Source organism: Emys orbicularis, chromosome 13, assembly GCF_028017835.1.
Source record: "Emys orbicularis isolate rEmyOrb1 chromosome 13, rEmyOrb1.hap1, whole genome shotgun sequence".
Lineage (NCBI taxonomy): Eukaryota > Metazoa > Chordata > Testudines > Emydidae > Emys > Emys orbicularis.
Window position 1 is genome coordinate 17560466 of NC_088695.1, and position 23938 is coordinate 17584403.

At 44.9% G+C, this 23938-nt stretch overlaps 1 protein-coding gene and 2 non-coding genes across 3 annotated transcripts; all 3 read right to left on the minus strand.

Moving 5' to 3' along the window:
* Nucleotides 1-2388: 2388 nt before the first annotated feature.
* On the minus strand, nucleotides 2389-2460 carry TRNAE-CUC (transfer RNA glutamic acid (anticodon CUC)). The gene has a single exon. It is a non-coding gene; the product is annotated as a tRNA-Glu (tRNA).
* A 516-nt stretch (nucleotides 2461-2976) lies between these two features.
* Nucleotides 2977-3085, minus strand: TRNAL-CAA (transfer RNA leucine (anticodon CAA)). The gene is made up of 2 exons: nucleotides 3048-3085; nucleotides 2977-3022 (listed from the first exon to the last, which is right to left on the minus strand). It is a non-coding gene; the product is annotated as a tRNA-Leu (tRNA).
* Nucleotides 3086-18269: 15184 nt separating this feature from the next.
* Nucleotides 18270-18692, minus strand: LOC135887527 (uncharacterized). Its single transcript, XM_065415256.1, has one exon. The coding sequence runs from the start codon at nucleotides 18690-18692 to the stop codon at nucleotides 18270-18272; it is 423 nt and encodes a 140-aa protein (XP_065271328.1).
* Between the last annotated feature and the right edge of the window lie 5246 nt (nucleotides 18693-23938).

Below are 23938 nucleotides of genomic sequence, written 5' to 3' on the forward strand. Positions count from 1 at the left end.
GGGCTACTCACACTAGCTAGCACTACAGAGGCTAGTGTCTTCATGCTTTGGCTTTCAGGGTATGTCTATTGTACACTGCCCCCTCTCCCCCCCCCCCCCAAAAAAAGGGAGTGTTCTTAACTCAGGTTAGTTAGCTTGGGTTAAAGTAGCAGTAAAGACACTTTAATTTAGGTTAGCATCTAGAGTTCAACCCCCAGGTTCCCTGCTAACTGCTTAACTGCTAACCCAAGTTAAAAACTGAGCTACTGTATCTTCACTGCTATTTTAACCCAAGTTAAGAACACACTTCTTTGTGCACCCTTAGTTACTAGCTTTTTGCAAGTGCAGATCAAAGACATAAACAATACAGCTGTAAGTATCAAAAATGGAAATACGTATCTAGGCCTTGCCTAGATTAGGATTGTGATTGAGGCCAGGTCTACACTGTAAACTGACATCGGTGTCACTACATCATTCAGAGGTGTGAAAAATCCACACCTCTGAGCGACCAACCTAGCCCCTGGTGTGGCTGGCGCTATCTCAATGAGAGAGCTTCTCCCGCTGACAGCAGGTTTCAGGGGGTCCACCAAGCAGGGCTACAATTAAACTCGCTGGGATCCAGGGCAGAAAGCAAAGCCCCACCGCCTGGGGCTGAAGCCTGGGGCCCTGAGCCCCACCACCTGGGGCTGAAGCTGAAGCCTGAGCAATGTAGCTTTGTGGAGGCCCCTTTGGCACGGGGCCCCAGGCAACTGCCCTGCTTGTTGTGGCACTGGTGGGTCATGGAGCTTTTAAGACTGCTCATCAGTGTAAAGCAACACGTGTTTAAATGCCGGAAAGGTTCTACCAGGTTCTGCAAACACGGCCTGGTAACTGTAAGAGCGCTTGTTGTCACGTGGGGATTTGTGCTTAAGAATGCCTCGCTCTTCTACAGCATTTCGCATCAGTAGATCTCAAAGCACTTTATAATGGCAGTCACTGTCACAAATGGAGAAACTGAGGCACAAAGAAGTGACGTGACTTGTGCAGGGTTAATCAGCAGGTCAGTGCCAGAACTGGGAATGAAACCCAGGTCTTGTGACTCTCAGTGCAGTGATCTAGCTACTAGACCACAATAATTGCTTTCATCCTTTGTTTCTTTCCCATAAACCTGACACTTATTTTTAAAACAAAAATAAAGCAAGCTTTGATTGGCACAATAACAGTAAAGCATCAATTCCTAATGGATTTCCAATTTGGGGAGGATAATAATTATGATTATGATACTAATCAATAATAATTAACAAGGGTTAGCTTCTGACACACTTACTCCAGCTGATTAGTATTTTAACCTTCTAACAGCTTCCTGGTTCTTAGTGGGACCACTCAGAGAGTAAGACAATATTTACTATAAATAAAGGGGACTCTTCATTTGGCTAGTCTTTTAAAAAACGGTTTGATCCCAAAATACCCCCCTTACTCTGCTAGACAGTGCAGATTTTTTTTTATCAGCACCCTTTGCCCCTTTAAACTAAGAATTGAGTTTTATTTCTCTCATTTACACATGAAGTAGTACCTTACTGCACAATTTACCCTGCTGATTTCAATGAGGCCACTCATGTGTTAGAATCTGGCCCCAAATAACCCTGCTTATTGCTGGGACAGGAAGCACCTGCTTTTAGGCTGAGATTTTGGAGGGCTGTAGAATGACTAATAATACTTAGCTCTCATATAACACCATTCCTCAGCATATTTCCAAGCACTTTGCAAAGGAAGGCACCAGCATTATCTCCATTTTGGAGATGGGGAAACTGAGGCACGAAGCAGGGACTTTGCTCAAGGTCTCAGGAGAGCCAAGACTGGAATCTAGCTGTCTTCAGTGCTACTCCAAGGCCATGCTGCCAAATAATGGAGAGAGAAAAGTCAGCTTGTTCCCCAGCCTCCCAGACACAGTGTTGCTGAAGGTCCTTCTACTATTTAATAAAATCAGAAAGTGACAAAAAGTGTTAGCATCTGATTATTTGGTGATGGTGACTCCCTAAGAAATATACCCTTTGGCTCCTAACTTCACTAAGAGAAACAGGAAGGTTTCTCTGCACAAGAGTAATTTCATTCACCACTATCCCAGTGGTTTCAGTGACCTTACTCCTGTGGGTAAAGTTACTCAGGGGCATTTGTGCTTATGTCTCTCCCAGATATCTCGCAGTTTTCTAAGCAACCTACGGCTGGGGTAGCAATAGAATCATTCACAAGCAATAAAACAATGTTAATTTCTCTTCCCAGGTTGCAGTAGAGTGTAGACATCCGTCCGTCTGAAACTATAGCACAAACTTAAAAAAAAAAATACTGAATCCATATTCAGAATGGGAGAATCTCTTTCTCTCCCCGCCCCTCGCATGTGAAAATTACAGACATTTTAATCAAAAAAAGTCATTCCCTGACCGGGAATCGAACCCGGGCCGCGGCGGTGAGAGCGCCGAATCCTAACCACTAGACCACCAGGGAAGAGCTAATAAAAGCTCGCTGTAGGCTGTACTCCTGCTTCCATGTACAGAGTTAGTCTTTTGTCCACGCAAAAGTCTCCACTGCAATCACATACAACATTTCACGTGCCTGAATTGAGCTAAGCACCTAGACTGCACGCTGCAGCAGGCACAAATCTTGTGCAAATCGGCAGAGACTGGCTTTGCCCTCCCGCAGTTAATTTAAACTTTGAAAGAGCTGTCAGTGCGGGTTATAGGTTTTACGGCTTTTTTCAAGGCTGTCTGAACAATGCTAAAATAAGAGGGGCTGCTGATCCACCCCCAAATCTCTCCTTTACCCCTTAGAGCCCCTCCATAATACAGGGCAAATAAAGATCTGATGGAAAAGAGCCCTGGAAACAAAACACATACATGTTTTTAAATACACTGTCAATGAAAAGAAAGGAAGGAAGGAATCCTTGGCTTGTTTTCCCATTTTAATCCAATGGGATTAAAACTTCCTTTAGCAAAGGTAATTTATGATCACTTAAAAAGAACATGTCAGGAGTGGGATTTGAACCCACGCCTCCATTCGGAGACCAGAACACCCAGTTGAGGGGAAGACAGAGCCTTGAGTCTGGCGCCTTAGACCACTCGGCCATCCTGACATTGACAAGTGGAAGCTTGAAACAAGTGCCTCATAATCTCTCTGCAGACGTGTCTTCCCTTCACGCTTCCTCATATTATTTTTCTACTGTTCTCAGAGGCCCCAGGACCCACCCTCCATGACACACACAGACCCACGACTGCTGCTGAGCCACAAAAAGGATCACAGACACATCTAACTACTCCCGCTAGTTTAGGTAGGTGGCTTAGACAGACTCTAAACTGGACTACACCAGCTGCTCTGTTTGCTGCTGTTTAAATGATACTCAATACAGCAGCTCCCTGCCAGGAACGCGCTAGCACGGTGTTTACCGGGTTTCAGCCCGTCTTCCCGGCACAGATTTTTTCCCCATATCCCTTTTCTCCCTTCTCCAAGTGTACCTGCCCAGTTTCTCCTACCTCCCTCTTCTCACTTGTTTCCCTTCCCCATCCCCAGGACAGAGTCAAAGTGTATAAAGTTCACCCAGGAGGGGACTTCACCATTCAGCTAGCCCCTCTGAGTAGATCCTGTGCTTGGATTGGCTCTCTCCTTGGCTCAAAAGAGAGAAATAGTGAGCCCTGATTGGTCGTGTTTGCAGTCATGTTTTAATCTATCCAATCCTCTTCCCTATACACTCTGCTCAGTGGCATGGCTAGAGTACTTGCTGCTGCTACACTATCATAGTATCAAACACCTATTTCCCTTCCAGTCCACACCCTCAACCCAGTGCAAACCACTACAGCCTGGTGCCTAGTAGAGATCTTTACCTTCCAGCCAGAAAAGCAAAGTCACACACACAGGTCTCAGCCCTCTCGGGGTGTGATTATGCTGTACAGACATATAATAAAATACAGCTGCTGCTGGCACAACAAGCTCAGGGCCAGACTTCCAAAGGTAATTCCGTGCCTAAAGATCCAGATAGGCACTAAGCGGGATTTTCAAAAGCACCTAACTCCCGTCGAAATCAAATGGAGTCTGCACTTAGCCTGCTTCAGGTGCTTTTGAAAACCCTGTGTGATGCCTATCTGCATCCTTCGGTGCCCAAATACCTTTGAAAATAGGTCTAAAAGACATTAAATCCCAAATCACAAACCATCCCATTCTTATTCTTCTTTGGGAAACAAGAAACACACAACAAACCACTCCTAACATTCCAGTTTTATTATAATGCCGAGGTGATGTTACTGTCTATTATTTTTCCCACCTCCCCTACAACTCTTTCATTTCTAATACTGGCCAATCTTTTTACTCAGTCTCGGTTGTCTCTGAGTTTTCAAGGATGGCAAGTCTCTGCTTCATTCAGTCTGCCGCCTGGTGACCAACAACAGAAAGCCTCTCTCATTGATTCAGCCAGGAGTTGACGGTCTCTTCGTTAAAATAACGCAAATTCTCTCAGGAATTCAGGCTGTAGCATACAGGCCTCTTAAGGAGCTCTCATTGATTCAGGCTGCAATATGATGGTCCCTTGTTTCAGGTGATGGGATGGAGTCTCTCTCCTTTAGCTGAGTATCTGGCATGCAGAAGAGTGTGAGGTTGGTCCACCAGTAGGGGGCAAAATGCAGGTTTGTTAGACATCTTTCCAGCAATTTTCAATCAGGCAGGTGTCGGGGTCTCTCAGGCTTGCTTCTCTCCCTTCTCCCCTCTTGTTCTTTCTCTCCCCCAAGTTGGGCTTGCCCCCGAGGAGAAGGGAGGGACGTTTCTCTACGCAGACTCATTGCAGATGGGGGTGGCCGAGTGCTTGGCCACTTCCCTCGGCATCACCTGCTGCAGGGCAGCTCGCACCTCCGAGGAGCCCAGGGCAGGGAGCCGTTTCTGCTTCCTCAGATGCTCGGCCTCAGTGGATACCTGGCTGTAGAGATCGGCCATGAAGGATTTCATCAGCCCCTTGGCCTTGGCCGACATGCGCACCTTCCTCATCTGCTGCAGCATCCGGGAGGCGTAACGGGCGGGGACACCGTTCTTCCCCAGGCCCTTCTTTTCCTGGCAGCTCTTCAGCTGCTTCGCCGCTGGCTTCTGGCTCATCTGATGCCCTGGCTGGGGCTGGCGCTTCCCCTGCTTGGGGGCGGTCCGTGGCTTATCTTGTTGGGCCTTCTGTGTCCTCTTAGTCTGGACCTTCCTCTTCCCTCTCTGGGCAGCCGCCATCTTTCCACTCTGCTCCTGCTCAGCTCAGCTCTCCCCAGCCAAATGCCACCAGCCTCCTGCCAGCTGAGATCTCATATAACAGTTAGCATGCAAATGAGGGCCCACCCTGGGCTTGCTGATTGGATAGCCAGGCTGCCACTCCAGCCAATTGCATTATGACTAGGGCTGTACAGGCCCCACTGTGCATTTGTGTGCGGCTATGTCATTTCCCCTTTCTTATGTAAATGACAGGCTTTTAAAACCCTAGGTGCTTATTGGCTGTTGGCTGGTCATTCTGGCCAATGAGGTGACCCTTAGAGATTTTGCATATTAAAATTCCATTAGTCACATATTAATATTATTGCACCAATCTTTTATTTTATTGAGTTGGATTTATTTTTATCATTCATTGTTTTATTATTTCATGTTATCAATTACATCGTAACTGAGGTAGTGGTATTCATAATAAATTATTATTATTAATTGTTATTAATTATTATTATTTTATTATTGCAGTAGCATCTAGGAGCTCTAGCCCTGGACCAGGACCCTATTGTGCTAGGAGCCATACAAACACAGAACAAAAAGATGGCCCATTGTTTTGTTTTTAGGTTCCACCCTTCATTGTTATTTCTTCTTCTCTCTCACATAACATTTGTTTAAATGCAGAGGAACTGGACAGAATTTTTCCATGTTTTTATTATCTGATTTCAATGGTGAAGGCTTCCCTTGCCTTAACAAGCCCCTAGGGAATGAGCTATTGCTTCAGGATTTGTACATTTTTTCATTTGTAATGTATAAAATGTTCCCATCCAAGTTCTCTCTAAGCACCTGTATGAATGTTCTAAAGCCAATGCACATAACAAATGGATAACTGTTAGCTCCAGAAATGACCCTCTCATGATCAAAGCCAAGTTGCTTTCCGACTTTTCACCACAAGAAAATAGCTGGCAATGGAATGGAAAGCCCTCGTTATGTGACACAGTGAGATGTTTGTGTCTGTTTTAACCAACTCAAGTTCTCTCCAGAAAGGTGTGTAAATACCTTTCAGTATCTGAGCCTTTATACTCAGCAATTCAAACATTTCGTACCGAGTGAAACGCTTATTGTCACTGAAGTCAATAGGACAATTAACTGCAGTAAACAAGCGCTTTGCTCAGTAGTAAATGTTGGTGAGATCGGGCCCTTATTATTTACAGTCTTCCATTCCAGGCTGACAGAGGCCTGGAACAGAGAGTGAAAGGAGAATATCTGGGATGACATAGGATCTTAGAAATGGCAAGATATTTTCATTCCTCAGATAGTGCAAAACATTACATAGACCCTGATTTTCAGAGATTCCTAGCACTAGTAGTTCCCATTGATTTCAACTGGAGTTTTGGGTGCTTGGCATTTTTTCAAAACTAGATCATATAGGTCTAATTCAACTTCCTTTGGAATCATGGAAGTTTCCCATTGGAGTCAATTGGAGTTTCCTATTGACTGCTATGGAGATGAATCAGATCCTATATGCTACAAGACAAGAAGACACTCTCATTGGCCCCAATCCAGCAGAACATCTAAGCAAGTCCATAGTCCCCTTTAAATCAATGGAATTACAATGTGCTTAAAGTTATGCATGTGCTTAGGTGCTTTGATGTATCAGGGACTCTGGGACCAAGTTTTCAAAGGTATTTAGGTCCCTCACAATGCCAATACATCTAGTGAGATTTTCAAAAGTGTCTCAACATATTAGACACCTAACTGCTATTGAAATCAATGGGAGGTAGGAACCTAACCTGCTTAGAGGCTTTTGAACACCTGCATCTTTAGGCACCTTAGTACCTTTGCAAATCTGGCCCATTGTCAGTAGTTTTCCATCTGCTTTGCAGGTAAGATTGCTCAGATCTGACACAGTCTCTCAGGAACTCAGAACGGGCTGGGCTGTCTGAACAGACCACTTCTCTCTGTTGAGTTCCTTCCATTCTCAGTGTTGTTGGATGTTCTCAAATTTTAGAATAAGATTTCACAACCACCACCAAGATGAACACCTGCCCATGGTGGTTATTAAAAGGAAGTGTTGGGGCTATTATTATTGATGGGAAATGATGCTACCGCCCTTTATAGACCCAGTCACTTAATGCCCGGAAGCAAGCAAGGTTCTGCTGAAGAAGCCATCTCTTCCTGTTAACATTCTCATCAATTTTTACCCTCCCTTTTGAGAACAGTTACCAAGCAGATTCTAGTTAACCAACTTCAGTTACACCTAATAATTCTTCTTTATGAATGCCTTATCAACCTCGGTCTAGTCTGTGATAGGTTGGCCCTCTTTAAGATGCTACCTGATGAGCTGAGATACCACTGAGCCCACCTGTTCTGCCAGCATGGGCCCCCTTTTTACCTGTCTTGCTGAGCCAGGCTCTTAAGCATCCTCCAGAATACACACAGGCAGGGCCACACCCAACTGCAGAACGACACAGACACTGAGATCAGCTCTGGGAAGACTCAGCTAAAGGGACTTGCCCCAGCACTCAGGTGCCTGTCTCTCTTGGAGTGCAGATGCAAAGGTAGATTATGAAATCCGCCTCCTCCCTCAATGTGGAGGAAGGTATGCACAGCCTCTTACTGCCTCCCCCCCCCCCCCAATTATGAATTGCACAAACTGGGTTATATTATAAACACAAAATAAGTTTATTAACTATAAAAGGTAGATTTTAAGTGGTTAAAGCGATAGCAAAGAGAACAAAGCAGATTACTAAGAAAATAAAACAAAACACTCAAACTAAGCTTGTTTCACTAAAGAAATTGGTTACAACTAGTAATTTCTCACCCTAGATATTGTTGCAGGCAGATTACAGAAAGTCTTGAAAGGCAGCTGCGCTGGCCTGCAGCTTGAGACCTCAGGTATTATTACCCACAAGCTAGACGTCCTTCCAGCTTGGGCTCAACCCTTCAGTTCTTGCTTCCAGGTGTTTTTCAGTTTCTCTTTGGGTGGGGAGGCAGAGGAGAACCTTGATGACGTCACTCCCGTGCCTTATATAGCTCTTGTGTAAGGCAGGAACCCTTTGTCTTGCTGTGGAAAAATACGGGCATTCCAAAAAGGGGCGGAAGGGGTCCCGTAGCAGGTGACTCGGACCCCTGTCTCTGCAGGTCTGTGGCAGCCATTACTCACAGGGCATCTGGAGCATCCACTGGAAGACTAAGCTCTTCCACAGTCCATTTGCTAATGGGCCATCAGCCCTGTCTGGCTTTTTCATTGTTGTACGTGAAGGGCTAGTTGGGGGTGACACCCAAAGTATACCATTTGAAATACAGATGCATAGTCAATATTTCTAACTTCAGATACAGAAATGATACAGGCATACAAATTGGATAATCACATTCAGTACATCATAACCTTTCCAATGATATCTTACATGAGCCAACTTGCACAAAGTATATCTCAGTTATGCCATATCATAAGCATATTTCCATAAATAATATGGAATGGAATGTCACATAGACCTGGTGCTGGATAAGGAATTGTGGTTGTTGAGGGTCTCTTCCTAGTGAGGCTCCAAGGTCAGGTGTCCATTTTAGACTTTAGCCTATCTACCATCAGCCTCTGATATGGTTGATCATGAGGTGTTTTGGGGCCTGGCAGAGGTGGATGGAGTCACTTTTAATTGTAAATGGGGAGGGGACCCAAAGGAACTAAAATTTGTGCTTTAGAGCTGGGGTTCTCAACCTTTCCCTCCCTCTCCCCCCCATCCCCAATTCTATAAAAACTCCATGGCCGACCTGTACCACAGCAACTGTTTTTCTGCATATAAAAGCCAGGGCCAGCATTGGGGGTAGCAAGCAGGGTAATTGCCCAGGGCCCCACACCACAGGGGCCCCCACTAAGCTAAGTTGCTCATGCTTCCGCATCAGCCCCGGGTGGTGGGGCTCAGAGCCCGGGGCTTCAGCTTTCTGTCCTGGGCTTCAGTGAGTCTAATACCAGCCCTGCTTGACAGACCCCCTAAAACCTGCTCGCAGCCTCCCAGGGGGCCTCGGATCCCTGGTTGAAAACCACTGCTTTAAAGCAACTCCATTCTTTCCTTTCTTGGAGATTCCACGGGGTTGTATTGGACACATCCTCCTTAAGGGAACTGTTTATTGTACACATGAAGACCCTTGAGGTGAGAGACTCTAAGACGTAACATCTTAGCATCTTCTGCGCAATTTGGACAATACCAAAGTAGTTAGGAAGAGGAATAAATCTGGAGGAACTGGAGATGGTTGTTACTGTTCTCTAGGCTGAAAGGCTAGCCTATATCCACTCTTTTCTTAATGGTTTATAATCTTGAGTTCTTATCCTTCCAAGCTGACAACGGAGGCCTATATTCCTTTATCATCTGCAGCTGGATATTTATTTTAAGCACTGATCAGAAAAAAAGGATGCATTGAAAGCCCTTTGTGTTCACTCTAGCAGAAGTCTACAACTCATTAAGACTTCATCTTAAATGCTCATAGACTCAGACTTTAAGGTCAGAAGGGACCATCGTGATCATCTAGCTAGTCTGACCTCCTGCACATTGCAGGCCACACAACCTCACCCATCCATCCCTGTAATAGACCCCTAACCTCTGGCTGAGTTACTGAAGTCCTGACATCATGATTTAAAGAGAATCCACCATTTACACTAGTTTAAACCTGCAAGTGACCCATGCCCCATGCTGCAGAGGAAGCTGAAAAATCCCCAGGGAGGGGCTCTGCCAATCTGACCCAGGGGAAAATTCCTTCCGATCCCAAATATGGCAATCAGTTAGACACTGAGCATGTGGGCAAGACCTGCCAGCCAGACACCTGGGAAAGAATTCTCTGCAGTAACTCAGAGCCCTCCCCAGCTAGTGTCCCATCACTGGCCGCCGGAAATATTTGCTCCTAGCAGTCGCAGCTTGGCTACATCATGCCATTGTAGGCAGTCCCATCAGACCATCCCCTCCATAAACTTATCAAGCTCCATCTTGAAGCCAGTTAGCTAAAACATAAAGCACTCCCCCACTCCCATATAAAGAAAACATTTAGCAACAGAAATTGCTGCTAAAATCCTGTTTATTATAATGTCAAGATGACTTAATTTCTCCCCTTATGATAACATCTCATTGGCAATCCTTTGATTTTGAACGTTGGCAAATCTCTTTCCCCAGATTCTTTCAGTAAAGCAATGCAGAGAAGACAGTCTCCATCCATCAAGGAAAGTACCTCTTGCAAATTCAAGGTGTAGCATGAGAATCTTTTTTTCCCAGGTGTGAAAAGTCTTTGGTGCTGGTTCACGATACTCTTTTCTTCTGATGAAGAATGGTATTTCTCGCAATGTTTGCTGATCCCATTGTTTCAGGATGCTGCATGACTCTCTCTCATTCATAATCATGGAGATTCCACTTTTGATTCCATCTCTCCTCTAGCTCAGCCTCCTGCATGAAGAATTGCTGTAGGTAGGGTTGGTCCCTCAGCAAGGGGCAAAGTGCAGCTTTTCTGGTCATCTCGAAGGCAATGATAGATCTTTAATCAGGCAGGCGTTTGGGTCCATGAGGCTGGTATTTGCTCCTCTCCCTTTTCCCCTCTTGCTTTTTCTCTTACCCCTGCCATGGTGTAGGGCCTTAGGGGGAAAGGAAAGGGAATGTTTCTCTAACGAGACTTGCTGCGGATGGAGGTGACGGAGTAATTGGCAACATTCCCTTTCATCACCTTCTCCAGAGCGGCTTGCACCTCTGAGGTGCCGATGAAAGACCCACGTCTCTTCTTTCTCCGGCGGTCGGCCTCCGTGAATACTCCGCTGTAGAGATTGCACATGGAGGAGTTCATCAGCCCCTTGGCTTTGGCCGACATGCGCCGATTTCCCTGCTGCAGCTGGCCCATCATCTCAGAGATATACAAAGTAGAAAAACGCCTCTTCCCCTGGCTTTTCCTCATTCGCTTCAACACCGGCTTCCACCTGCCTTGCTGTGGCATGGACGTTTTCCGCTTGGGCTGTGGCTTCTGGAGCGTTATCTGCTGAGTCTTCTGCCTCCTCCGGATCTGGGCCTTCTTCTTTCTTCTCTGGGCAGCAGCCATTGCTCTCCACCCTGGTCTCTCCAGCTCAGTTCTCAGCCTGCAGTGGCTTTGCATCAGCTGTATTCCTATATAGTGTCAGGCATTCAAATGAGGCACTGACTCTGTGCCCAGTGATTGGCTGGCTGAGACAATGGCCTTGTTAGCCACACTGTAATGGTGATCCTCGTAATGAGGGACTCGAATTCACTCCTTCTCATGTGAAAATGAAGGAAATTGTAGCATTCCACATGCTCACTGGCTTTTGGTAGGATGAGTAGGGCAATTAAGTTGCTATGGTGATTTTTGTGGAGTATATTAGGGGCCAGCTGCCAATTAGCTGATTATTTACTATAATTTATTATTTTAATATTTACAGGAGAACCTCAGAGTTATGAACCTCAGAGTGACGAACTGATCAGTCAACCACACACCTCATTTGGGGCTGGAAGTACACAATCAGGCAGCAGAGATGAAAAAAACCAAATACTATACAGTACAATACTGTGTTAAATGAAAACTACAAAAAAAAAAAATACAGGGAAAGCAGCATTTTTATTCTGCATAGTAAAGTTTCAAAGCTGCATTAAGTCAATGTTCAGTTGTAAACTTTTTTGGGGAAAAAAACATAATGTTTTGTTCAGAGTTATGAACATTTCAGAGTTTCAAACAATCTCCATTGCTGAGGTGTTCATAATTCTGAGGTTCTACTGTAGATGTTATTATTCTACTATCACCAATAAGTATCATTACATTTTTTCTTTAATCATTTTTATCGTGGCATTATTTTTGTTAGCTATTGCTGTGTATTTATTAAGCCAGGATCTCCACTGACATAAATTGACATATGCAGTGTTGCTGTATCCGGTTTGGTCCCAGGATATTAGAAAGACAAGGTGGGTGAGGTAATAACTTTTATTGGACCAACTTCTGTTGGTGAGAGAGACAAGTTTTCACAGAGGTCTTCTTCAGGTCAGGGAAACTAACTCATGGCGTGTCTACATGTACAGCGTTGCAGCGGTTGTAACATTTTACTACTATGCCGACAGGAGAGCTTCAAGCTTCTCCCACCAGCATAGTTAACCCACCTCTGCAAGAAGCAATATCTATTTCAATGGGAGAAGCTCTCCTGTCAACATAGTGCTGTCAACACCAAGGTTTAGGTCGGTATAACTACATCGCTCATGGGTATGGATTTTTCAAACTCTTGAGCAATGTAGTTATACTAATGTAAGCTTGTAGTGTAGATCTGGGGTTATACTGTCACTGCTAAATGCAAGGCAGAAGAGATTGTTTAGCATAAGTAATTAACACATTTCAAGGCACCATTCAAGGTGAAGTGGCCCGTTAACACTCCTCCAGTCATAGGCCAGGTGACCGCTACAAACTTTCTTAGGTATACGTCACTCAGGGGTGTGAAAAATCCACAGCCCTGAGTGAAGTAGTTTTACTGACCTTAGCCACCCCACGTAGACAGCGTTAAATCGGTGGGATTTTTCACACCCCTGAGTGACATAGTTATACCACTATAAGTCTGTAGTGTAGACTTGGCCTTAGTTTTCCAGACGTGAAGAAGAGGTCTGTGTAAGCTCAAAAACTTGTCTCTCGCCAACAGAAGTTGGTCCAATAAAAGATATTACCTCCCCCCGCCTTGTCTCTATAAATTGACACAGCTCCATTGATTTCATCGGAACTACACTTCCACCCACTGAGAATCTGGCCTATTATTGGTATTACATATTTTCTTCATTGGTTCCACTGGCTTTAAAAAATTCCTAAGGGACTGTGCCAGGTCTTCAGGGTTTTTATTACTTATGCCCTGTTCTTCTATGAAAGAATACCAAGTAATCCACCGAAAGCCCCCAAAATCTTGCAGTGGAAGACACTAATTTTGCACTGAGCTCCACATCTGCAGGCCCTTGTAACGTGCAGAGTCATCGAGGATCTGTGTGGGCACAGAAGCCTCTCTGCAGAGAGCTCCTTACAAGGTCAGGACCTACAATTTTGGCGAGGCACAATGGTTAGGGGTGGCAAAATATTAAGGAAGACACAGGGTTGAGGATTGTAAATTTATTTCTGATGTTCCAATTGAACCCATCAAAGTTCTCTGTGAAAATTTATATATGCATAATGTAATCCCCCCAAAATACATAATAAGTGAGCAATTCATACCCTCAGAAAGGCTCTACCTCCAGATTAAAGCTAACTAAGGCCCGGATCCTCAAAGATATTTAGAAGCCTAACTTGTGGGAGATAAGCACCAAAATACCTTTGAAGATTTGGGCCTAAATTAGGATGGCCAGGTGTCCGGTTTTTGACCTGAAAGTCCGGTCGAAAAGGGGACCTGATGGTGTCCGGTCAGATCTACCCACTGGACACCCAAAGTCCAGTTACTGCGGGTGGGGGAGGTGGGGAGGCATCGAATCATCATCCACACCAGCCTCTACTCAGCCAGGGCCGCCTCCTATCTGCATCGGGCAGCTGCAGCTCCCAGGCCCGGCTCTGCAGGTGAGTCCCTCCCGACCCATGCAGGGAGGGGGTGAGAGGGGAAAAGTAGTGAGCGATGGAGGGAGGAGGAAAGAGGAGAGAATGGGGGCAGGGCCTCAGGGGGAGGGGGAAGGGGCAGGGCAGGAGTGGGGCCTCGGGGGAAGGGGTGGGGCAGGGTGGGTCCTCAAGGGGAAGGAGCAGGGCTCGGGTGGTTCCAGCACTCCTGCTGGAGTGTCTGTTTTTTAAATATTACAAAGTTGGCAACCCTAGCCTAAATTCCTAGCATTCCTCCTGAGGAAATAGCTGGAGACCAAACCACTTTCCTTCCAACACACTGTGAGATGCTTTTTGCTGCTAGCATTTCTTCTTTGTGCTTCACTAGCACCTCAAAACCCTCACCGAGATTGTGTGGGACATTGGGCACATCCACAGGAATAGAACATTTCTGCCTCAGAGAGCTTCCAATCTAAGCGGACAAGGCAATGACAATCTTTGTTTTACAGATGAGGAAGAGGAGGCACAGAGAGATGAAGGGCCAGGTTTTAAGAGCTGTTCAGGCACATCACAATGAAGAGAGGTGCTCAACGGATTTTGAAAAAGCATCTAGGCCATTTAGACTCCTAACTCATATTGAAATCAATGAGAATTAGGCCCCTGACCTGCTTAGGCGCTTTTGAACTTACCTATCTGCATCTTTAGGCACCTAAATACCTTTGTAAGTCTGGCCTGCTAATGAGTCTGTCTTTAGTCCTAGGAATGGCCTATGGTCTGCAACGATGACTTTGGCTGATGATCTTCTCCTGGAGATGCACAGAGGTCAAGTGTCCCTACCCACTTCATTCAGTCTCTCAGCAGCGTTTCATATGGATGACCAGGCCTTGCTAAAACTGTTCCATGGGACATGGCAGCAGCAATGGGAACTGAATGACAATGGATCCATTCTTTACCCTCTGGGAGGTCTCACAGGATTGCAACTAACTCATCCCTTTCATGGCCTCCAGCATGGATCCATGTTCTTACCCCACTTATTTAATGAGTCTATGAAGACGGAAGAGGAAATTTGGAGATGTTTGGGGTTTGTCATGAACATACAGCTAAGGGTAGCATAAAATCCCTCCTTTACCTGTAAAGGGTTAAGAAGCTCAAATAACTGGTCTGTGGGGGAAGGTTTTTGCTTTGTGCTCTGTGTTGTTGTTCTCTCTGAGACAAAGAGAGAGACCAAGCAAGTAATCCAGCTCCTACTGAAATGATACATCCAATATTACAGAAATAGTAAGTAATAGCAAGGAAATGCATTAGATTATCTTTTGTTTTAGCTTGTGAATTTTCTCTGTGTTAAGAGGGAGGTTTATTCCTGTTTTTTTGTAACTTTAAAGTTTTGCCTAGACGGGAATCCTCTGTGTTTTTTATCTTATTGCCCTGTAAAATTACCTTCCATCCTGATTTTACAGGGCAATAAAATCTTTTACTTTTTTCTTTATAATAAAGTTCTGTTTTTAAGAATCTGATTGGGTTTTTAGTGTCCTAAAAAAACCCAAGGGTCAGGTCTGTGCTCACCTTGGTTACCTATTTGGTTGGTATATTATTCTCAAGCCTCCCCAGGAAAGGGGGTGAAGGGGCTTGAGGGGATATTTTGGGGAAACAGGAACTCTAAGTGGTCCTTTTCCTGAATCTTTGTCTAACTCACTTGGTGGTGGCAGCGATACCATCCCAGGGCAAGGAATTTTTGCCTTGGGGAAGTTTTTAACCTAAGCTGGTGGAATATAAGCTTAGGGGGTCTTTCATGCGGGTCCCCACATCTGTACCCCAGAGTTCAGAGTGGGGAGGGAACCCTGACAGGGTTGAACAAACCACCAGAATGCGACAGATATTCAACTCTACTTCTCCTGTTGGTCAAACTAAAATTCTCCTTCCTCCTCGTTCTCTCAGGATCAGGTCCTCAGCTTCTGTAAATCAACAGATAGGGCCCTTCATTTTCGGTTTTTAATCTTATTTAATTTTTCCTGGGAATTTATCAGTGTTTATTACTACAACCACAAAACAGGTGAAAATCAGTGTCAAAAACTATTCATAATTTTTCTGGGTAAATATCGGGGTTTATTTTGGTGGATGGAAGGAAAGATTTTCATTTTCTTCCAATGTTAGTGTGTCAAAACTTTAAACTGTTATCTGCTTGAAATGTGTATATGGTGGGTGTGCAATTCATCGGTATGTTCAGATGTGCACACACTTCAGAGCTTGCATGAGTGCCTGTTTGTTTATTGTTGCATCTTCTAGACTAATGCATAGTCTTACTTCAAGAGACAGCTTTGCATATACACACTGTGGCAGAGTTCCTTCTCTGCCTTGGTGGGTTCCATGCTTCCTCTTAGCAGTGGGCTGAGGAATTCCTCTCTCCCTGGGAATTTCCCCACCCCCTGAGTTTACTGTCTGCACCTTTCGGAGCAGGGGTTCCTGCCGGCCTCCCTGACAGGGGAGGGGGAGGGGAGCCTCTTAGTCTCTGGTAGCTTCTCTGGGTGTAGTGGCAGCAGGCCAGACACTCAGTTCAGTCTCTCCCCTCTGGCGGGGTTTCTTCCCCCAAACCTCCGGGGCCCAGAAGGGCTGTACGCCCGGTTGGGTAGGGTGTCCCCTGCTCCTCACCTCTATACCTGTGAGGTCTTCCTTCTGGCATTTGTCAGTGTCTGCACCATCCAGCTCTCCAGTAGCATGCCTGCTCCCCACAGCTCCTATTGTGCACGCCTGTCTGACTGGAGGGGAGTCTTTTAACAGGTTCTGGCAGGCCCTTGATTAGCCCCAGGTGTCCTAATTAACCTGAAGTAACCCCTGTTCAATTACCAGGGGAAAAGGGACCTGCTTATCCTGGGCCTTCTCTCATTTATGCACACCCTATCCGTGGCCCCACAAAATCGCAGGACCTCCTCATCAACCTCCGCCTGGCAATGGCCAAAGTGGCCATCTACAACACCAGGGAGAGGATGTTGGTTGAGGGGGTTCTTTGAGACTGTGGGGTCTATTTCCTGTCCTCCCTCCATTCATGCATCCAGGCAGAGTTCCTCTGGGCGGCGTCTGCTGGCTCCCTTGACACCTTCAAGGAGCAGTGGGCGCTGTCCGGGGTTCTCTGCTTGGTGTCCCTTTTGGTTCTCTCTTTTTGACCCTTTGACCTTCACACCTGCCCGTGTTTTCTTTTTTATTGTCCCCTGTAAGCAGTTGAGTTCCTGGGCTCAGTGGATCCTCCCCAAAGGCTGAGGGAGGGTCCTTTAGCCATGGATGGGCTTACGCCCACCCACTTCCCCTGGAATTTTCAATAGGACCACTCTCCTATAGCTGTCTGGCCTGATCCCGTCACAACACAGACTAATGTATTATCGTAATGCATATATCTCATGAAATGTATTGTATTTTCCTAATAAAACACGTAATTTTTTATATATTTGAATGATGCAAAAGTAGAGTGAAAATCAGAAAAAAAACTAATAATACTTTTTGTAAAACCTGGGATTTTTTTGGTAAAAATCGATTTAAACTGAAAACGAAGGGGCTTATCAACAGAACATCACTAAAGCTAATAGACCTATTCCAATTAAATCAAACTGAGGACCTTGCCCTTCTTTTCTTGCAGAGATTGGATCCTGGGTGAGTTCCACCTGGCTTCAGATTAATACAGGTATGCGTAGGGAAATACTATAAGGAAGAAAATTAAATATGGAGCTGTTCTGTGTATTTATTGGTTGTGCCCACACTTTGTCCGATTAATTTAAAATCTGGGTATTTTATTAGTCCCTTAATAAACCCTCAATTCCCAGGGGAAAGTGGTGGCCTAAAGTGACTAACATTTTAGCCAGGTTAATTCACTGTTAATCTGTGGTAAAGAGAAAGGCCTTAAAGGAGTTAATAAAATTGTTCCTTGTTTCAACACAAGAAAATCCCAAAACTCTTAGTCATTAGTTGTATATTAAATTGGGACGCACCGTCCATCCCATCCTTATTCCTTAAGATAGAGGAACCACATGACACCAAAAAGTGCTGTTAAAATCCTGTTTTATTATAACGCCAAGACAATTATTTCATTTCCCTTAGGACAGTGTCTCTCATACAATCCTTTCAGTTCAATTGATGCCAGCTCTTTCTAACCAGTCTCTCATTTACAGTGATGAAAAGTGTCTGGTTCATTAAGTCCACAGCCAGTGTGTTGGTCTCTATTTTTCCAATGATGGAAATTTACTCAGTGGCTCAGTCCAGAGATAAGAATCTCCTCTTCCAAACTGTGATGGTCTCACTGAAGCAGGCTGCAGTGGAATGGTCTATCAGGCTCCGGTATGGAAAGTCTCGCACTGATTCAGTCTCTCATAGTCTCTTGTCAAGAATTGCTGGGGTAGAGGTTGGTCCCTCTGGCAGAATGTAGGTTGTGTGGGGGTTTTTTGGCATGTCTAAAGCAACATCAGTTCTTTAATCAGGAGGGTGCTGAGGTGTCTCAGGCTGGCGTTTGCTCCTCTCCCTTCTCCCCTCTTGTTCTTTCTCTGATCCCAGCCAGGAGGCACCCCAGGGAGAAGGGGAGGGATGTTGCTCTACTGAGACCTCTTCGAGACTGGGGTGGCCGAGCGCCTGACCCGTTTCCTTGGCATCACCTGCTGCAGGGCGGCTTGCACCTGCAAAGGGCCAATCGTGGGGCGGTGGCTCAGCTTCCTCAGCTGCTCAGCCTGCGTGGACACCTTTTTGTAGATGTCGTTGATGAAGGAGATCATCAGCCCTTTGGCCTTGTTTGACAAGCGCCTGTTGTCCCGTTGCAACCGCCTCAGCATCTTGGCATTGGGTGGGGTGGGGGAGGGCTTCTTCCCACGGGGGCTCTTTCCATGCTTCCCCACTGGTTTCCGCCTGGCCTGCCTCCTTTGCTTGTCCTGGGACTTCCTCTGCTTGGCCTGGGACTTCCTCCCATAATGCTGTCTTCTCTGAGTCTGGGCCTTTTTCCTCCCTCTCTGGACAGCAGCCATTGCTCCACTCTGCTTTCACTTAGCTCAGCTCAGCCCCTTTGCCAGCAAATGCTGCTGACCTCCCTCCCGCTGTACACATATATAGTGACAGGCATTCAAATGAGGGTCCGATTCTGAGCACAGTGATTGGCTGGCTGGAACCACGCCCCCAGCTGGTCACAATGGGATGATATCGCTACAGACCTATGCATTTCATAATGGGCAACCCTGGGCCGTTCTCTCCCTTTTGGAAATGAAAGGGATGGTAATATGCCTCCTGTTGATTGGGCAGTGGCAGGCTGGTTAGGACAATTAGGTTGCTTTATTATTAATTATTATTAATATTATTATTATTTTATAATAGACTCCAGCTGTGCTTTAGCTGATTGTTATTTACAACTGGTTCATTCTTATTTGGCTGTTCTTATTTTAGTCTGTTTATAATTATTATTTTTATGTATATGGTTTATCAAGCTTTTTCCCTTTGGTTCTAGGTCCATTACAAACTGTCCCTAGGGGACTGTACACCCTTTTCAGGCTTCGCATTATTATTCCCTTATTATTCACTTTTATAAAAGTGTTGTGACATACTATACCTTGGGAGAGCGTCTTGTAACCCCCATATTCCTCATCTGTATATAATTGTGATATTGCATATAAAGCATGCCCTGTGAGGAATCTATCCATATATGTATATCATTAATGCCTATGAAGTTATGAGAATTGTGTTGTATGGTTGTCACTAAAACATGCTGTAAGTTGGGGAATCAGCCAGATATTAACTCCCCAGAGGCAACAGCAAGGAAAGTAACCGATGCCCAGGCAGATAGATGACTCAGTCCCCCTGAGGAGGGAGTCCCCGACCACCACCACCTGCCTCCTTCCCTTGGGAGCGGTGGTTGTGGAACCCCCATCACTAGGACAGTGCATCTCATGCCTTCCAAGCGGTGGAGTCTCCTTCTGCTCCCTTCCCTCAGATGTATCATCTAGTCCACTCTCCACATTAGTACCTGTGGAGAGAACATGAAAACAGTTGCTCACCTGTATCTCCATTGCTGGTACATGGACGCTCCTCTTTCTTCTTCTGGAGGTCACATGCTGCCAAATTTCTTCACCGTCCCTCTGTCCCCTCTGCGCAGCCTGCTCTGATTCTTCAGAACGTTGTGCCCGTAGATGCATATCCTGATGTCTGTCCAGGAAAACTTCATTTTCTCTTATGCAACGCAGGGTCGATACTTGTTTCTCCAGACTTCGAACCTTCTCTTCCAATATAGAGACCAGCTTGCATTTTGTACAAACAAAGTCGCTTCTATCCTGTGGAAGAAAGACAAACATGGCACGTCCTGTGCAGGTCACAACAGCTGATCGCTCACCGTCCATATCACCTTCCTTCTAAGGGCTTCCTCAGCTGTTGCAGCAACTACTCAGAGGAGCCTGCAAGTCAAACGCCTCAGTGGGTTCTCCCCAGGCAAACTCCCAGGCAAACTCCCTCTGATAGCCTCTCTGTTATTCGCCACTGAGCTGGTTCACAGCTTACTGCCTTTTTATAACAGTCAGGCCCACTCAAGGCCCACCTGGAACAAAGCTTTCCCAATTCACACTTTTCAAACAATCAAGCGCACAGTCAAACTGACAAAGGCCTGGTCTACACTACCCCCCAAATTCGAACTAAGGTACGCAACTTCAGCTACGTGAATAACGTAGCTGAAGTCGACATACCTTAGTTCGAACTTACCGCGGTTCAGACGCGGTCCACACGCGGCAGGCAGGCTCCCCGTCGACTCCGCGGTACTCCTCTCGCCGAGCTGGAGTACCGCAGTCGATGGCGAGCGCTTCCGGGATCGATTTATCGCGTCCAGACCAGACGCGATAAATCGAACCCAGAACTTCGATTCCCAGCCGCCGAACTAGCGGCTGGGTGTAGACCTGGCCAAACTGACCAACTGTCCCCGCAACAGACACTCAGATACTCACCAACACAGCTCCCCTAATGCAGCACTTAGCATACCTCCTCTCGGACAGATCCCAGTCAAACTCCCTCTGTTAGCTTCTCAGCTGTTCGCCGCTCAGCTGGTTCGCAGTTATATATTTGTAACTGAAACCTTTTTGAACTTTGCACAAAAAAATTGGTGTTAATAATACTATGATTATATCCCAACCATGATCTTAAAATAGTGTGGTACCACATATACATATATTTTAAAAGGGTATACAATTGACTTTTGTTGCAACGAAATAAAAATAATAAAAAATAGTCACATGACACACACAACATACAACACAGGACAACACACATGACATACAGGACAAACTTACAATTAAAAACAAATGGCGCCAGAATTCTATTCATAACTATACAAAACAAGGCAAACAAAAATAAAAAATAAAAAGGGTTAAATATTTGAATAAACAAGTTATTACTGTGATGGTGCACCCCACAAGGCATTATGGAAATATGCTTATGAATGTATATATGACATAACCGGAATGTGTTTTATGCTACATATGCCATGTAACATATCTCTGTAAAGGTTATGATAAAGGAATCGATTCATCCTATTTGTATGCATGTGTCATTGTTATATTCAAAGTTATAAATATTGGCTGTGTACTTGATTGATTTCTAAGTAGCCTTAGTAAAGCATTTGGTCAGCTTCTTGAGAAAGGAATGTACAAATTAAGTGCCCAATCGAGAAACACTTAAAGGACAATGAAGCTTGGAAGGCTCCAATCCACATAAGAAGTCTACCTGAGGACATTCAGGGTAGCATGTAAACAGTGGCTGCTGCCTGTAAAAACTGAGTCATGCATGGACTTGTGACTTGCCCACATGACTCCAAAACTCCATCTTGGAGCTGGACTTTGCATAGGAGAGAGGGGGTCTCCACTCACAAGAGAAAGTCTATTTAAGCCCGAGGGAGACCCCCCATTTTGTATTCAGCTGGCTCAAGAGATAGCCTCTCCACCCCCAAGGATACCTGAAAGAAACTGGAACAAAGGACAGTAACTACAGGGGTTGTGAGTGATTGCTGGACCCAGACTAGAAGGAGACTAGTCTGTAAAAGGAAGCTTACTGGAACACCACTGAGGGTGAGGTTTTATCTGTATTCAGTTTTCTTACTGTATTAGACTCAGACTTGCGTGTTTTATTTTATTTCACTTGGTAATTCACTTTGTTCTGTCTGTTACTACTTGAAACCACTTAAATCCTACTTTGTGTATTTAATAAAATCATTTTTACTTATTAATTAACCCAGAGCATGTATTAATAGCTGGGGGGGGGAACAGCTGTGCATATCTCTCTATCAGTGTTATAGAGGGCGAACAATTTATGATGGTAAAACGGATTTATTTGGGCTTAGACCCGATTGGGAGTTGGGCATCTGAGTGTTAAAGACAGGAACACTTCTTAACCTGCTTATAATTAAGCCTACAGCTGTTAGGGGATGTGGTTCAGACCTGGGTCTGGGTTTGCAGCAGGCTAGCAGGTCTGGCTCAAACCAGGCAGGGCACTGAAGTCCCAAGCTAGGAGGGCAGGGAAAGCAGGGGCAGAAGTAGTCTTGGCACATCAGTTGGTAGCCCCAAGGGGTTTCTGTGCTCCAACCCATCACAATTACCTTATTTTAAACTTTTAACAAAAATTGCTAAAAAAATATATTAATATTTGTCAAATTTATATGATTAATTTGCATTACTTTATATTTAACATTATTTTAAAACTCTGCTATATGGAAATAAGAAAAGCCCATGTTTCAAATATTAGTGAGTGGTTAGGATTAGAAGCAGATTATGCATTTCTGTTGCTTGGCAACCATATCTTCAAGAAAGTTAGGAATAATTCCAGCTGTAGCATTCCTGAAGGGTTAAAATAATTAATTTACTGGATTTATTTAAAGTAAAGTTTTTACCTTGTTTTCTTTTTGTTTCTTGTTTTGTTCTGTTTTCAATTGCTTTATCTTTTGGAGGTTTCGGTAAAAACTATAACTTTTAACTTTTAACACAGAGAAAGAGTTGAAGTGAGGAGAGGCAAGGGAAAGGGGGTGGGGGGCATGAAGAGCTACCTAGAAAGTAGCGAGACTTGAGCCAAGAGAGATTAACTCTTAAGGCACAGGTAGCAGCAGCAAGTTTAGCAAACTGATAAAGGATATAAAAGAAAACATACTGGTATGTAAAAATATTTGAGAAAGGAGGTTATATTTTTAGTTGAGTGCGGAGTGTGTTTCCATGGGTCAAAACTGTTGGGAAACCGCACCCTGGGTTTTTATCCTGGCTCTGAGATAAGAGTGGGGGTAATTATCTGCTCTTGTAAAACCTGAATTTGTTCCCCCAGTGTCTGTTGCTTTTGTCTGCATGCCAGACTGATTGCAGGAGTGCCCTTTTTTCCTGCAGTTAACTGTTGTTGGGCAACTCCATATGTTAATGCATCCATTTTAGGTGTTAACCTGCTCAATTTTAGTTTTTGACTTTGAAATTCCTTTCTGTTCACTCCCCTGCAATTGAGTCACAGCTCCTGTCTTGTAATGTGCTCTGTGAACTGTTCCATCTTTTCCTTCATTTGATTTACCAATTCAGTGAAAGTATCGTGAGCTACTTTTTCCATTTGTGCACTTACTTGTCCCGTTCTGACAAGCACCAGTCTAGGACCCTGTTTAGGTTTTACCAGAACCTGGCTTTTATCATAAGGTGGTGGTTGCACTGCAGTGGATCCCGTTTCATGTTTTAATTTTGCTAGGGCCACCTTTTTCAACTTCTGTCCCCATTCTTCAGGCACAGGGGAGCTACCTGAAGCCTGTTGTTTACCACCAATATTTATAACAGGGATGGCACATGTATTTTTTGTAGGTTCCTCTCAGCTGTTTCCAATGTTTTATTCTGTTCCTGTGCTGGCTGTCTCTGGGCTGCTTGCCACCCTGGAAGGGGGCTGGGAGCATTCCAGGGCTGTGTAGCTTCTTTTGATTCTTTTAACTCTTTCTTTGTTACAGTTACTTGCCCCACCAATTTTGTGGCGTGCTGTATTAACCATTTAATAGCCATGGTTATAGTTTGCAATATTTTACATTTTAAGGCTACAATCTCTGCCCTAGCCTTACAAATTACATTACATATTTCTTCCCCATTATATTTTTTAAACTCTGTGGGGATTTGCAGGGAGGGGTTAAGGGGGTTCCCTAGCTCATGGTTTTCTGTCATATTAGATCGCGATTCCTACAGCGGACAACTTGCTTACTCACCAGATCAGCGGTCGGGGTCACCAATGTCATCATACG